This window comes from Trachypithecus francoisi, unplaced genomic scaffold (assembly GCF_009764315.1).
Source record: "Trachypithecus francoisi isolate TF-2019V2 unplaced genomic scaffold, Tfra_2.0 Lachesis_group14, whole genome shotgun sequence".
Taxonomy (NCBI): domain Eukaryota; kingdom Metazoa; phylum Chordata; class Mammalia; order Primates; family Cercopithecidae; genus Trachypithecus; species Trachypithecus francoisi.
The window spans coordinates 47119531-47137644 of NW_022681459.1; the positions used below are offsets into that span (position 1 = coordinate 47119531).

Here is an 18114-nt window from a genome sequence, read left to right on the forward strand (position 1 = left end):
ATTATCATTAATTTGCTTCAGTTTCTCCAGTCTGGCCCTGAGGATCCCAATGTTAAAAATCAAGTAAGTGCAAGCTTACCCAGCAGCTGTTCTGTTGGGGCAGCCTGCCACCCATTATACCAGAATGACAGCATCTTAGCTGCAAAAATCACATTCTTAGCCTTACAGATTGTCATTAGTATCTTTAAGAATAATACCACTCAAACTCCTCTCAGTCCCTGAATGATGCTGCAGTCTCTGATAAGTCAGGTTATATCTGTTTCTGAGTCTTTTAGTTTTGATTCTTTATGCTTAACTCTCTTAGCTATTGGTTCAATCTACAGTCCCTAATATGGGTGTAGCACATGCATTATCAAGCAGAAGGCTTTTGGTATATCTCAGGAAGCCTGTTTCTCTGGGAAACTACTGAATTATATCAAACTACATAAAAGTCCATTCCTGAAATCCAAATACCTGCTCTGGGTTTTTGTGGGAATAACATGAAATAATGTATACAAAAATAAGAAATCTATTTGCAAATGGTAAATATTAATCACATGCAAATAACAATCCATTATCAATGGTAATCATTATTTTAAATGACTAGGATCCAGTTAACATTCCATAAATTGTATCATTATGGGTAAAATACTTAATTAATTTAGGATCTTTAGAAGTCCTACAATTATAACAAAAGGGAATTACTTTTAGATATAACAAATTGAAGCAAGTCACTTGATGATGGTCAAATCATATCATTCCTATAGGCTTCCTATTTCTCAGGATAAAATGAGAGGGTTAGCCCTGGTGATTTCTATTAAATTGCATAAAGTACTTTCTCCATGGGACCTATATCTCATTCTCTGCCTCAGCTTAGCACTGTCTTGCAAGACAGAGGTGGCTCCCCACAGCAGTTGCTGTAAGAAAAGGCTATGGCCATACAAATCAAAACGCACTGCCACCATTGCTAAAGCAAAGAAAGACAATGAGATGAGTCTACCACCTCCTCCGTCCACTCATACCGCCCAAACTGCACTTCTAGGATAATGTGCACTTCATTGATTTTGGACATCTAGTTGAACCGGGTTTCAGCCATATATGAATATTTTGTTTGTTCTAGGATATGCAGGGTATGTACAGCCAGGAAAGAGATGGGAAATGTGAAGTGGTTTTGTTTTCGTGGCATAGGGAGGCAGAGTCAGGGCTACCCAGTGAAATTTATTCCACATGGGTCAGCTCTCACCAAGAATTCGAATCACTAGAATTATTGCTCATCATTCTTTCACTACCAAGACTTCTATTCTTTACTTTTTCTAAATTTTTATTGTGAAAATTTACAAAGATACAGTCAAAAGAACTGTACAGTGAATAACAAAATCCACAGTGAGATTCTACAACTCCTAACATTTTGCTAAATGTGCTTTATAACATATCTATACATCTTTTCATCAATCTGTTTTTTTGATACAATTTAAAGTAAGTTTCAGACATTAGTATACTTTACCCCTAAATACTTCAGCATGTATATCACTATTTATATTTTCAGATAAAATTTATATATAATAAAATGCATACATTTTTAATATACCATTTGATGAGGTTTTGTTTGTTTTTTAGACAGAGTCTTGCTCTGTCACCCAGGCTGGAGTGCAATGGTGCAATCTCGGCTCACTGCAACCTCCACTTCCTGAATTCAAGCGATTCTCCTGCCGCAGCCTCCTGAGTTGCTGGGATTACAGGCATGTGCCACCATGCCTGGCTAATTTTTTGTATTTTTAGTAGAGACGGGGTTTCACCATGTTGTCCAGGCTGGTCTCGAACTCCTGACCTTGGGACCCACCTGCCTGGGCCTCCCAAAGTGCTGGAATTATAGGCGTGAGCCACCACACCCAGCTCATTTGATGAGTTTTGACACACACATACACCTAGGTAACCCAAACACATATTAAGAGATGAAACATTCCCATCGCCATATAAAGTACCCTTACATCCCTTCCTAGTCAATCCTGTCCTCACCTCCGCTTCCAAAGACAACCACTGATCTGACTGTTTTCACTACAGATTAGTTTTGCCTGTTCTAGAACTTCTTTTTTTTTTCCAGATGGCAGTTTTTACATTTATTTAAACAGAAAACATGCACACGAGCTGTCTACTCATTTTCTTCACTGTGCAGCCTGGCATTGGGGTTGGTGACTCTGATGGCCAGCTGGGCAGCTCTTTCCACGATGGCTTTGCGGTTCTTGGAGGAAACATTGTGAGCAATCTCGGCACAGTAAGATTTGTTGCACACCAGCAGCACTTCCAGCTCCTTGACGTTGTGGACCAGGAACTTCCGGAATCCACTGGGCAGCATGTGCTTTGTTTTTTTGTTGCTCCCATAACCAATGTTGGGCATCAAGATCTGGCCCTTGAATCTTCTACGAACCGTATTGTCAATGCCTCTGGGTTTCCGCCAGTTACACTTAATTTTGACATATCGGTCTGACTGGTGCCGGATAAACTTCTTGGTTCTTTTTTTGACCATCTTGGGCTTCACAAGGGGTCTGAGGGCGGCTATGATGCCGAGGAGGAGATGGCTGCCACCTCCGTAGGCAGCGCCGAGGAAGAGAGCAGAACTTCTTATTAATAGAATTATAAATTATGTCGTCTTTTGGTGTCTGATTTCTTTCACACCGTCTAATGTTTTTGAGATTTATTCCTGTTGCTACATATATTTTAAAATATACCGTTTTTACATCCATTCTTCCATTGAGAAACACTTGGGCTATTTTCAGATTTTACTATTATGAGTAAAACTGCCATAAACATTCTTATACAAGCCATTTTAGGGACATATGTTTTCAATTCTCTGGGGTAAATATCTAGCAGCAGACTTGCTGGCCAAAGGGTTAGTGTATGTTTAGATTTTAAAGAAACTGCAAGACTTTTTCCAACATGGTTATACCATTTCATGCTCCCAACAACAACATATAAGAATTAAATACAATACATTGATGTACGCTATAAATCCTACAATTCAACGGTATACTTTTTGCTTTAATTAGCCATATGCATTTTAAAGAAATTAAAAAAGAAAAAAGTTAAAAAAAAATGTTTTTTTTTTTGAGATGGAATTTTGCTCTTGTTGCCCAGGCTGGAGTGCAATGGAGCGATCTCAGCTCACTGCAACCTCTGCCTTCTGGGTTCAAGCGATTCTCCTGCCTCAGCCTCCCAAGTAGCTGGGGTTACAGGTATGCACCACCATGCCCAACTAATTTTGTATTTTTAGTAGAGACAGGATTTCACCATGTTGGTCAGGCTGGTCTCGAACTCCTGACCTCATGTGATCTACCCACCTCAGCCTCCCAGAGTGCTGGAATTATAGGCAAGAGCCACTGCGCCCAGCCAAAAAATCATTTGTATTTACCAACATATTTATTATTATCTCTGGAGTTTTTCCTTTTATTTCCCTGTAGGTCTGGGTTTCCATTTGATGTCATTTTCCTTCAGAACGAAAAATCCTTTAGCATTTCTTATAGTGCAAGTCTGTTGATAATTTTCTTGGTTTTCCCTTATTTTTAAATGTTTTTATTTTGCCTTCACTCTTGAAAACTACTTCTGCTGATTATTGAATTCTGGGGTTGACAGATTTTTTTTCTTTCAGCACTTGGAAGATTTTCTCCTACTGTCCTTTGGTCTCCATTATTTCTGATAAGAAATTGGCCATCATCTGTATTATTGCTCCCCCTCTACCTAATGTGTCATTTTTCTCTGGTTGCTTTCAAGGTTTTCTAATTGGTTTATAGTAAATATACAGCATTTAGGTGTTGTTCTCTTTGTATTTATGCTGTTTGAGATTAGCTGAGGTGTTAGAATCTGTAAATTTATTTTTTACTAAATTTGGGGAAAATTTTAGCCACTATTTCTACTAATACTCTCTTTTGCATCATTATCTGTTTATCTTTTTGTAACATGTATATAATTATACATATGTAAGACCATTTGATATCGTCCCACAAGGCACTGAGGCTCTTTTTATTCTTTGTAAACTATTTTCTCTCTGATTTTCAGATTGGATACTTTCCATTGATCTGTCTTCAAGTTCATGTCTCTTTCTCTGTCATCTCTAACGTTTTATTAAGCCCATCAATGACTATTTGATTTTAGATATTATATTTTTCCATTTTCTTTTCTTTTTTTTTTTTGGAGAGGGAGTCTCGCTCTGTCGCCCAGGCTGGAGTGCAGTGGCCGGATCTCAGCTCACTGCAAGCTCCGCCTCCCGGGTTTACGCCATTCTCCTGCCTCAGCCTCCCGAGTAGCTGGGACTAGAGGCGCCCGCCACCTCGCCTGGCTAGTTTTTTGTATTTTTTAGTAGAGACGGGGTTTCACCGTGTTAGGCAGGATGGTCTCAATCTCCTGACCTCGTGATCCGCCCGACTCGGCCTCCCAAAGTGCTGGGATTACAGGCTTGAGCCACCGTGCCGGGCCTCCATTTTATTTTCTTATAGTTTCTATTTCTCTGTTGAGATTTCCTATCCACTCATTATAAGCATATTTTACTTTACATATTTGGACATAGTTACAGTAACTTTTAAAACTCTTTTCTATTAATTTCAACATCTGGGTCATCTTAGGGCTGGATGGGTTCACTGAATGCCTTTTTTCTTTAGTATGAGTTATATTTTCCTGTTTCTTCATATGTCTAATAACTTTGGACTATATCCTGGACATTGTGAATGATACACTGTATACACTTGAAATTTTGTTATATTATTCTATACTATATCAACTTTTCTGTTTTAGCAGTTAACCCTGATGAACTCAAACACCAAACTGTTACTACTGCAGTGGGCAGCAGGTGAAATCTCTATTCAGTCCTTCCAGCCTTGGAAGAGTTGCTTGGAATCTGTCCTCACATGCTTAGGAGCTACCTAGAGATCTGATCAGAGTTTATACATAGAATTTGGGGCTCCCCTACATGGCTCTCCCCTTTACAGGATTTCCCACGTCACTTTCTGGTTGTTTTTGTGGCCCATACTCTGCCCTCTGATTCCTCAATCAATAAGGCTACAAGTTTCTATATAGTTTTCGAGGACTGGGGCCTACACTCTTACAAAAACAAACAAAAAATATAAAACCAGGGAATTCACTCAGTGATATTCTCTTTTTCCAAGTGTTAATTCTCTTCCAGCTTCTGCCTGTTTCGTTATTCTCTAGTACTCTCATATAGCTGTTTGTTTTATATTTTGCCCACAGTTTATAATTGTTATGTGGCCATGCTGATATGAGCGACTTTGCCAGAAGCAGAATCTTCTTTCCTTTGTGTAGTTACAGGGGATAAAAATGATCCTAATATAAATAGCATAAACTATATAAAAATGAAAGTACTCTATGATTCACATTGCTGCACTTTTTGTCTTCTGATTAAAGAGTCAACGTACAAGAGACTCTGGAAGCACTATCCAACAGAACTTTCTAAGATGATAAAAAAAATTTTCTGTGCTATCGAATATGGCCGCTACTAGCCACATTAGTCTATTTTTGCACTTAAAATGTGATTATTGTGATTGGGAAACCAAATTTTTTACTTTATTTAATTTAATATAACCACATGTGGCTAACAGCTACTACGTTGGGCAATCCAGCTCTAACAATCGTATAATCTGGTCTTTCTGTTTTACAGGTGATGAACCAGCAGCCCAAAGAGCTTCCACAAGAGACCTGTCCATGACAGAAGGCCTCTAGTGGCAAAACCTGGATTTGAATTTAGATCTCCTAATTCCTAATCTCAAGTTGCTTCTACTCTACATATGAAGAGACTACAAAACATTATGACTGACAGAGGAGAATGAAAAATATAATAGATGGAGTGATGATAAAGTAGAACTTCGAAAATTACAGTTGGAAAAGATGAAACAGCTGAGGACAGAATGATTTGCAAACATATCATACATTACACATACATATACATATATTCCCTGGATGTACAATTTCTTTTGAGGTGGTAATTATTTTATCAGCAGAAGAAAAAGAGCTTTTTATAACTCATTACAGGCCCAAAAAGTCAGTCTCAGCCGATTTATAATACAAAGAACACCATCAAGAAATTGATGTCCTGTCTCCATTCTTCACAAGCATCTACTTTCCAAGTCCTACAGTCTTCAGTGATTTGAGAGTTACTGTTTAGCAATCCTATTTGTTTCTCAAAAGCCTGTAAGATACACACCCCAGAAAAGTTGCCAAGCCTTCCCCTCATGAACTCAATACTCCCTATGAGGATTTGTTTCTCTGCTAAAATGGAATGCTTTTTACCTTTTAACCCACTCTCCTGTACTATTAGAAGTAAAATAATTACCTCAACTACATTCTTTCTCTCTTACACACACACACACACACACACACAAACACACACACACCCCACAAGCCTTTGTATGGATTTCATATTAGCATTATTGCAAATTATATAATAAAGCACATAGTATAGAAAATGTCTGCAAAAAGGTCCAAGAAAAATAGCATTGTTTTCAGAGAAAGTGCTGTGGTCAGGATGATGTCATCAAAAATCATCTAATTAATTTCCTGTAGCTACATCCTAAAGGAAATCCAGCAGGCTCAATTTTCTCACAAAGTAGTCTTTTCTTTTGGTCAGTAACTGTTCATGCAAACCCACAGGTGTCAAATTGATAATGATTATGATTCACCTTTATTCTTCACGATCACAAAAAAATGAAATTTCATTTTAAAAGATTTTTCATGTGGAAGGCATCATTAGAATATAAAAAGTATCCTTTCTTTTAAAGATAGGGTTTCACCATGTTGCTCAGACTGGCCTTGAACTCCTGGCTCAAACAATTCTCTCACCTTAGTCTCCCAAGTAGTTGAGACTATAGGTGCATGCCACTACATCTCGTTGGAAGTATCCTTATTGAATGTGAATTTTAGATTTTAGTTACTAGGAGCAAAGTAACTGCAGAAATGACCAGATGATTAAACTGAGTTGGTATTTACTACTCGACTTCATACAACAACTTCTCTGAGTAAAATAAAGATTATCACTCATAAGAACCAAGGAGAGGAGAGTACTTTTTACCTACTACCACCCTCAATGTTCTTCCTGCAGACCAACAGGCATTTATCATGACTGGCCTGGAATACCATAGGAGGTTTGCCAGGAGATGTGAGTTTCAAGGGCAAGAATGATGGCATATTCATCTTTATATCCAAAGGCATTACAGCACCTGGTACATAGTAAGCACAAACATGTTGAATGGATAAATGGATGAGATTATTAAAATAAATAAACCGTGCCCCTTTCCAACCAGAAGCTCCCAATTCTACAGTGGGGAGAAGAACACCATTACAAACAAATATATGGGAAGTGCTGTAACTAATGGATCACCGAGGGCCACAGTTTCTTAATCAATTTGAAAAAACAAACTAACAGATTGATATCAAGTGCTAAGGTGTTTAGAGCAGCTTTTCTGGTGAGCAATTTGGGTAAATCTTTTAATTTAAAATATGTACTAGATATGACACCAAAAGCGTAGATAACAAATTGAAAATAAGCAAATGGGTCTACATCACACAAAAAGCTTCTGTGGTCAGGCACGGTGGCTCACGCCTGTAATCCCAGCACTTTGGGAGGCCAAGGCGGGCGGATCACGAGCTCAGGAGATCAAGACCATCCTGCTAACATGGTGAAACTTCGTCTCTACTAAAAAAAATACAAAAAAAAATTAGCTGGGCATGGTGGTGGACACCTGTAGTCCCAGCTACTCGGGAGGCTGAGGCAGGAGAATGGTGCGAACCTGGGAGGCAGAGCTTGCAGTGAGCTGAGATGGTGCCACTGCACTCCAGCCTAGGCAACAGAGCGAGACTCCGTCTCAAAAAGAAAAAAAAAGAAAAGAAAATAGACATTCCTCAAAAACTTTAAGAAGAGCTACATTATGATCCAGCAATTCCACTTCTGAGTATATATCCAAAGCAAATGAAATCAATGTCGAAGACACGTCTGAACTCCATTCACTGAAGCATTATTCACAATAGCCAAGATATGGAAACAACCTAAGTGTCTGTCAGATGTATAGATTCAGAAAACATTGTGTGTGCGTGTGTATGTACAGACAAACATATACACACATACATACAAAAAATATATGCACAATGAAATATTACTCAGCCATAAAAGAAAGAAATCCTGCCATTTGCGAGACAGTAGAGATGACTCTGAAGAACATTATGCTAAGTGACGTAACCCAGAAAGACATATACTATATGATTTTACTTACACAGAATTCCACTTATATGTAGAACTTTTAAAAAGTCAAACTCATAGAAGCAGATAGTAGAACAGAGGTTGCCAGGGCTTGGGGTGAGGGAAATGGGGAGATGTTGGTCAAATAGTACAAACCTTCAGTTATAAGATAAATAAGTTCTGGGGACTCTAACACACAGTATAGTGACTATAGTTAATAATACTCTATTGTTTACTTAAAATTTGCTAAAATAATAGATCTTAAGTGTCCTCACCACCCCCAACACATACAAATGATAACTAAGTACGACACTTAATTGTTAATCAATTTGATTATGGTCATTTCACAATGTATACATATATAAAACAATCACATTGTACATCTTGAATACATACAATTTGTATTCAGTAATTATACTTCAATAAGGCTGAATAAAATTTTTTAAGTAATATAATGTACAAGACACCTGTTGACCCAGGAATCCCACTTCTCAGATGCTATTCTAGTTCTAAATGTATACAAAGAGACTTATATATGGTCTTTTTTACTGCAACCACGTTTGTAATGGCAAGAAAACAACAAGAAAACCAAAACAACTCCCTGAATTTCAACAGTGGACGAATGGTGCACCCATAATACATAGCAGTACACAGAAGTTCAAAACAATGTAGTTGATCCATGTGTGCTGACATGAAAAGAGGTTCAAGATTATTAAGAAAAAAAATCATTTGAAGAACAACATCACATTCCCATTTATGAAAAATAAAACAATACATTTGTATACATGTATATTTAAATCCATAGAAGGTGGACTAGAACCCCACTAATAGAAAAATAATATGTCATAAATATAATTTAAACTTTCTAGTAATCCATAAAAATGTAAAAAGTAAAATTAATTTGAAGTCAGGTAGCGTGACGCCTCCAGCTTTGTCCTTTCGACTTAGGATTGTCTTGGCAATGTGGGCTCTTTTTTGGTTCCATATGAACTTTAAAGCCGTTTTTTCCAATTCTGTGAAGAAACTCATTGGTAGCTTGATCGGGATGGCATTGAATCTATAAATAACCTTGGGCAGTATGGCCATTTTCACGATATTGATTCTTCCTATCCATGAGCATGGTATGTTCTTCCATTTGTTTGTGTCCTCTTTTATTTCACTGAGCAGTGGTTTGTAGTTCTCCTTGAAGAGGTCCTTTACATCCCTTGTAAGTTGGATTCCTAGGTATTTTATTCTCTTTGAAGCAATTGTGAATGGAAGTTCATTCCTGATTTGGCTCTCTGCTTGTCTGTTACTGGTGTATAAGAATGCTTGTGATTTTTGCACCTTAATTTTGTATCCTGAGACTTTGCTGAAGTTGCTTATCAGCTTAAGGAGATTTTGGGCTGAGACAGTGGGGTTTTCTAAATATACAATCATGTCATCTGCAAACAGGGACAATTTGACTTCTTCTTTTCCTAACTGAATACCCTTGATTTCTTTCTCTTGCCTGATTGCCCTAGCCAGAACTTCCAACACTGTGTTGAATAGGAGTGGTGAGAGAGGGCATCCCTGTCTTGTGCCAGTTTTCAAAGGGAATTTTTCCAGTTTTTGCCCATTGAGTATGATATTAGCTGTGGGTTTGTCATAAATAGCTCTTATTATTTTGGTCAAACTATACTACAAGGCTACAGTAACCAAAACAGCATGGTACTGGTACCAAAACAGAGATATAGACCAATGGAACAGAACAGAGTCCTCAGAAATAATACCACACATCTACAGCCATCTGATCTTTGACAAACCTGAGAGAAACAAGAAATGGGGAAAGGATTCCCTAATTAATAAATGGTGCTGGGAAAATTGGCTAGCCATAAGTAGAAAGCTGAAACTGGATCCTTTCCTTACTCCTTATATGAAGATTAATTCAAGATGGATTAGAGACTTAAATGTTAGACCTAATACCATAAAAACCCTAGAAGAAAATCTAGGTAGTACCATTCAGGACATAGGCATGGGCAAGGACTTCATGTCTAAAACACCAAAAGCAACGGCAGCAAAAGCCAAAATTGACAAATGGGATCTAATTAAACTAAAGAGCTTCGGCACAGCAAAAGAAACTACCATCAGAGTGAACAGGCAACCTACAGAATGGGAGAACATTTTTGCAATCTACTCATCTGACAAAGGGCTAATATCCAGAATCTACAAAGAACTCAAACAAATATACAAGAAAAAAACAAACAACCCCATCAAAAAGTGGGCAAAGGATATGAACAGACACTTCTCAAAAGAAGATGTTCATACAGCCAACAGACACATGAAAAAATGCTCATCATCACTCACCATCAGAGAAATGCAAATCAAAACCACAATGAGATACCATCTCACACCAGTTAGAATGGCAATCATTAAAAAGTCAGGAAACAACAGGTGTTGGAGAGGATGTGGAGAAATAGGAACACTTTTACACTGTTGGTGGGATTGTAAACTAGTTCAACCATTATGGAAAACAGTATGGCAATTCCTCAAGGATCTAGAACTAGATGTACCATATGACCCAGCCATCCCACTACTGGGTATATACCCAAAGGATTATAAATTATTCTACTACAAAGACACATGCACACGTATGTTTATTGCGGCACTATTCACAATAGCAAAGACTTGGAATCAACCCAAATGTCCATCTGTGACAGACTGGATTAAGAAAATGTGGCACATATACACCATGGAATACTATGCAGTCATAAAAAAGGATGAGTTTTCGTCCTTTGTAGGGACATGGATACAGCTGGAAACCATCATTCTTAGCAAACTGTCACAAGAACTGAAAACCAAACACCGCATGTTCTCACTCATAGGTGGGAACTGAACAATGAGATCACTTGGACTCGGGAAGGGGAACATCACACACTGGGGCCTATCATGGGGAGGGGGAGGGGGGAGGGATTGCATTGGGAGTTATACATGATATAAATAATGAATTGATGGGTGTTGACGAGTTGATGGGTGCAGCACACCAACATGGCACAAGTATACATATGTAACAAACCTGCATGTTATGCACATGTACCCTAGAACTTAAAGTATAATAAAAAAATAAATAAATAAAATAAAATAAAAATCAAAAAAAAGTAAAATTAATTTTAATAACACATTTAAATCCAATGTAGCCAAAATATTATCACTATATTAAACAATACAAAAAATTAATAATGAGATACTTTACATTCTTTTTGTTCATTCTAAGCCTTGAATTCCAGAGCATATTTTACATTTACAGCACATCTCAATTCAAACTACCCACATTTTAAATGCTCAATAGCCATATGTGGAAGTAGCTACCACAATGAGCAGTATAAGTCTAGGAGAATGCACTTCAAATTAGTAACAGTGGTTACTTCTGGAAAAGACAGTTTTTAAATCTTTTACATCAATAACTAACTCATATATTACTTATGGAATGATAAAACTAGAACGATAAAAAAACAAGTAGTATGGGAATACAGATGGCTGAGCAAATAACACTGTTCCCAGGGTTGCTGAATCTCCGGATCAAGGAAGGGAACTAGGGAAAAATAAAATTTAAAAATACCATTTACAATAGTGAGCAAGCGCGCACACACACACACACACACACACACACAAAACCTAAGGATAAAATTAAGAAACTATATGTAATAGTTCTACACTGAAAAGAATAAAACACTGCTGGAAGAAATTCTACAAGGCCTAAATAAATGGAAAAATATACCATGTTTATGGAATATAACATTAAAATATATTCATAGATTCAATGCTATCCCAGTCAAAATTCCAGCAGGATGTTTAAGCAGAGAAAAGGAGAACTGACAAGCTAATTCAAAGATACACATATATGTAAAGAACCTGGAATATCTTCAGCAATCTTGAAGTAGAACAAAGGTATAAAAATTACATTATCAAGTATCCAGATTCATTAAAAAGCTACAATAACTAGGCAATTTACTATTGTCACAAAGACAGACAAAATTATTAACAGAGCGGAGTCTTCATATATATATATCATATATCTTACTTACGACAAAAGTAACATGCAGTACAGTCTCATGAATATAGAGTGCTGGGTCAACTGGATATCCATGTGGGAAAAAAATATGAACTTTGATTTCTACCTCAACGCAAACAAGTTAATTCCAAGTGGCAGTAAATCTAAATGCAATGACCTTGGGATACACAAACATTTTCTTAAACAAGACACAAAAGGCTCTAACAAACAAAAGTATTGATAAATCGTACTTAACTAACATTTGATAAGATATTAGGTAGAGAAGATGAGAACTGAGAAAGATAGCTTCAATGTGGTAGAAATGACAACTAAACCTGAAAAAGAAAAATGTTGCTAAGGAGTCAAAGATGAGGCCTTCTATGCAGAGACCAGAAAGAGTAAAGGTACAGAAGGGTAAAAGCAGAAGGTCAGTAGACTTGCATAAACAGATTAAAAGGTGTACAATATTCAGAGCAGTTGAAGAAAAGTAGTAAGAAAAGTTTATGAAGGGGTTTGTACTTTATCCTGGAGAGAAAAGGAAGCTGTCAAAGGCTAAATTTAAGTACGCTTTTTCTGATGATGTAATTCATGATCAGAACTAAATTTTAGAAGGATAACTCAAAGAGCTTATAGAAGATGGACTAGATCAAGAAGAAACTAGAATCAGGACAGGGTTAAAACAGGGCTTCACAAATTAGAATAGTTACATATCCCAGTGTGACAAGAGGTATGCAAAGCTATCTAATAAAATCTACAGCACTTTTTCAGGAATATCTTGTTTACTTGAATATTTAGGGAAAAACAACTTCACACTAAAACAAACACTGATACAATGTAGTCATACGCAATATTCATATGAGTAATTTAAATAATGATGGCAATAACATCAATAATAACAATAGCATCCCTTTTGCATCCTAATTATGTCTAAGGCACTATCCTCATCAAGCGCTTTATGTGAACTCATTTAATTCTCACAACAATAAGCAAAATAGATACAATAAGAATCAATTCCTCCATTAAACTACACATAGAGTTATTTGCTCAGATGCGTGTTTCCATATACCTTTTTCTTTTTACTTTTTAAATGTTGTAATTAAGGTTTAACAATTCTTTACATTGCTGATGATATAACTTGATATAACCACTTTGGAAAACTGGCAAAACTTCCTAAATCTAAACATCATATGTATGAACAAATACTTAATAGAAATAAGTGCTAATGCTCATCAAAAGATATTCACAAAAATTTTACAGCAGCATTTTTATAACAGCTCCAAACTGGAAACAACTCATGAGTCCATCAGTACACTTAAAAGAGTTGTACAGGCCGGGAACAGTGGTTCACGTCTGTAATCCCAGCACTTTGGGAGGCCAAGGCAGGTGGATCACGAAGTCAAGAGATCAAGACCATCCTGGCTAACACAGTAAAACCCCGTCTCTACTAAAAAATACAAAAAACATTAGCTGGGCGTGGTGGCGGGTGCCTGTAGTCCCAGCTACTTGGGAGCCTGAGGCAGGAGAATGGCGTGAACCCGGAAGGCGGAGCTTGCAGTGAGCCAAGATCACACTACTGCACTCCAGTCTGGGCAACAGAGCGAGACTCCGTTTCAAAAAAAAAAAAAAAGTTATATAATTTTTAGGTCACATGGTAATAAGTGGCAGAGCCAAAACTCAAGCCCAACTTTGTTGAATATCTAATTTCACACTCTCAACCACTATCCTATATTGGAAAGAAATTACTCATGGCAGCAGCTTCGGACTTTGCTCATAGACCCACATAGTACACATCCTTTCTCCTCCACTTGCATAAGAATATCTATTAAAAGGTGTGGAAAGTTCTGAGAGGAGGGTACTGCAACAGTCTAGGTAAAAGATATGGGAGGAGACAGGAAAGAGATTTCTAATACAGAAAGAAGAGAATCAAGTAACCAACCAAACATGAGAGTGAGGGGAGGAGGTGGTTTGGGCAAGAGGACAATGGTGAATGCAGAAATAGGCACAAATTGAGGGCTCAATCAACAGAGTTGAAGGTACGTATCCAGGAGGCAGATGAGAGTATGAAGCTCAAGAGACAAATCAGACTGATAAAAAATACTTCGGAGTTACCAGCATATTTGTATATCAGATTTCCTGAATAGAGAATACTATCTCCAATACTATGTAATTTATGTACCCTTCTGACAATATTAACTCACAGGAGGGCCTCTGTGGGGCAAGCAAAATTAATTTTGAAACCATTAAAGTAGATAGAAGGTTAGCCAGAATAAAAAAATCCTGTGGAGAAGATACCACCTCCCTTATTAAGCATCTGAGAGCAACAGTAGAAAAGAAAACCTATTAAGCCGCATTGGTGTGCCTGTAGTCCCAGTCACTCAGGGGGCTGAGGCAGGAGGAATGCCTGAGGCCAGGAGTTTAAGGCCACAGTGTACTATGCTCACACTTGTGAATAGCCACTGCACTACAGCCTGAGCAATGTAGCAAGAACTCTGACTTTAAAAAACAATAAAATTAAAACAAATTTTTTTTTGGCCAGGCACAGTGGCTCGTGCCTGTAATCCCAACACTTTGGGAGGCCAAGGCAGGTGGATCACCTGAGGTCAGGAGAGTGAGACCAGCCTGGCCAACATGGTGAAACCCTGTCTCTACTAAAAATAAAAATTAGCTGGGCATGGTGGTGCGTACCTGTAATTTCAGCTATTTGGGAGGCTGAGGCAGGAGAATTGCTTGAATCTGGGAGACAGAGGTTGCAATGAGCCGAGATGGCACCATTGCACTCCAGTCTGGGCGACAGAGTGAGACCCCATCTCAAAAAAAAAAATTTTTTTTTTAAAGAAAACCTATTGCTTTTCAAACGTAGGCAGACAAACTGCTTTCAGGCTGCTATCTAGCTACTTTGGAAAATCCTAAAACTTATTATAGCCAAAGATGCAAGAGGCAGAAAGGTGCAGTTTCGTATCCTTCCCACTCATAGCATTTACAGTATTAATTTTTGCTTCAAAAGGCAGTGTACTGTATTTTATTTCACTATCAAAATGATGCAAAAGGGCAAACAAGGTATAATTTAGGGTCACAGGTACAATGTAAGAATAGGATAATCATAAAATCTGTATTACCTGAACTTTTTATATTGAAGATGGTCCGACTGCTGTTTGGGAGTGTTCTCAAAGTTCTAATTAGCACAATCATTAAGAGGAAAAAATCAGGAGTGTAACATAAGAACAGAAATGTACAAAATTATCATTATCTTCAAATAATTCACATTACAAGAGAATCAACAAAAAATTATGCACTAATATAATTTTCATATAGCCAGTGACAAAACATGCAAGATAAACACCTTTCCTATATACCATCAATAACTATTTTTTTTAAAAAAATCACAATGAGGGCCTGGCGTGGTCACTCATGTCTATAACCCGAGCACTTTGGGAGGCCAAGGTGAGAGAACTGCTTGAGCCAACTGCTTCAAGACCAGCCTAGGCAACATAGTGAGACCTTGCTCTACAAAAAATTTTCTCAAATTAGCCAGGCATGGTGGCCTGTGCCTGTAGTCCCAGCTACTTGGGAGGCTGAGGTGGGAGGATCAATTGAGCCCAGGAGGTCAAGGCTGCAGTGAGCCATGATTGTACTACTGCACTCCAGCCTGAGTGACCTTGTCTCAAAAAAAAGAAAGACACACACACACAATGAAAAATATCTCATTTCCAATAAGATACATGAAGTGTATAGCAAAAGAAAAACTCCTTAAAAATGTAGATCAGTGAGGGGACATGTAAGAATAAATGGAGAGATAGACCAGGCAACTAAACGGAAGACTGACTATTAAAAAGACATCAATTTATTCATAAGTAATATGCAAATTCCATACAATTCCAATAGACACCTCAATGAATCATTCTCTAAAATCTAACAGAATGATTTTAAAGTTCATTTATGGGGTAAGGGGACAAGAATATCCTAGACATTAAAAAAAAAGAATAAAGGTATAGGACTTCTCTAGCAAATATAATGTATTATAGGGCAATAATAATTAAAACTGTGTGTTATTAGAACACAAAGTGCCTAACAGCTCAGTGGGATGACACAGCAATGCCCAGAATCAGACCAATACAAAATAACCAATACCACTATAGAAGAAAATAGGTTAAGAGTATTATAGTTCTTTATAAAGGAAATAGAAGCATAAAGCTCTTCATAAAAGAAATTTTAAAAAACAGTCAACCCAAGTAGTGGTCAAAGAAATGCAAATTAACATAATAAGATATCACCTTTTTCTTAACCTATTAAATTGACTTTTTGGTTTTAATATTAATGCCCAGAGTTGGCCAGTGCAGGGAAATGAAACCTCTGATACATTGCTGATAGGCCTGAAACAGATGCAGCTTTCCAGGGAGCAATTAGCAATAGGTATAAGAAGCCTTACTATGTTTATTCCAAACCAGCCCACTTCTAATAATTTAACTAAAGGAAATGATAAGAGATGTGTTTAAAGATTTACCTACAAGGATATTTTTCCAGATTTTATAATACCAAAACTTTTGAAATGACCTAAATACATAACAGTAGGAAAATAGATGAAATGAATTATGAGAAAGTCATAAGAATTTCAGTAGAAAATAAAATGAAGAAATGTGTTATAAGTGGAAAAACATAAGTGCAAAAAGTTATAAAACAGCACTCCAAGAGGATTTCCATTTTTGTTTGAATATATATAAACAATCATAATTACATATATGACTAAAAGAGCATACCAAAAATGTTAACATTACATGTATGACTAAAAGAGCATACCAAAAATGTTAACAGTCTGGTAGGCTTATAATTAGTTATTTTTAATCGTTATGTAATTGGATAAAACTAATAAATATTAACTTTTTTTCCTGGAGACAGGATCTCTCTCTGTTGCCCGGACTGGAGTACAGTGGTGCAAACTTGGCCCACTGCAACCTTGGCTTCCCAGGCTCAAGCAATCCTCTCACCTCAACCTCCTGAGTTGCTGGGATTACAGGCATGTGTCACCATATCCAACTAATTTTTGTATTTTTTGCAGAGACCAGGTTTCACTATATTGCCCAAGGTGGTCTCAAACTCCTGGGCTCCAGTAATCTGCCCACCTCGGCCTCCAACTCCTGGGCTCAAGTAATCTGCCCACCTTGGCCTCCCAAAGTGCTGGGATTACAGGCATGAGCCACTGTACCAACACTATATTAACTTTTATAAAAAACAAGATTCTGTGACTATATTGAATAGGATTGTGGTAAATATCGGATCTTTGCTAAAGCCACAAACTCTCTTATCACTCAGCAAAACACGACTGATACGCTAACCAGAGTTTAGGATCACATTTCAAGTTTCACCTGTTTCACAAAGCTTCCTCAAGTTTCTACCAGTCTCTACCCCTCTAGAATTCCAGAATTTCAGCAGTGATTAAGAGGGCATTCATCATTTATTATTGAAACAAGGTTTTAACATTTTCATGTATTAAAGCTTGCCTCAAAAAGAAAGTAAGTCCCTCAGAGGGAGTAACCCCACACCACACTACCCAGACCTTGAACCCTAAGCACAGTATTAGGTGCCTTATGAGAAGACATCACACTTAACTGAATTAAATCTCAGAATGGCCAACTAAAACTCTGAACCTAGATAAAATACATATTGCTAAAATAGTTTCCTTTAGATATTTTGTACATTCCTGTATGTTCTAAACCAATATTAACTCCAGTCTTAAAAATTGGTGGCTGGTTTCAGGGATACAGAGATAAAAATTTCCAGTAAAACATGGGTAGGTAAGCAGCAGCAATCAAAAACAACCTTAAAAATTGAGAAATGCCCTTGTTCACTGCAGCATTATTCACAACAACCAAGATATGGAAACAACCTAAGTATCTAT

The 18114-nt window shown here is 37.3% G+C and overlaps 2 protein-coding genes across 4 annotated transcripts in view; both read right to left on the reverse strand.

Moving 5' to 3' along the window:
* TTC28 (tetratricopeptide repeat domain 28) overlaps positions 1 to 18114 on the reverse strand; it is a 740148-nt gene that overhangs the window by 304603 nt on the left and 417431 nt on the right. The window lies entirely within an intron of this gene.
* LOC117096129 (60S ribosomal protein L32-like) lies at positions 2082 to 9609 on the reverse strand (the record flags this gene model as incomplete). The annotated part of the gene is made up of 3 exons (XM_033233097.1): positions 2082 to 2594; positions 3976 to 3981; positions 9605 to 9609. Coding segments are annotated over 3 exons (477 nt in total), but the record flags the coding sequence as incomplete, so codon positions are not given.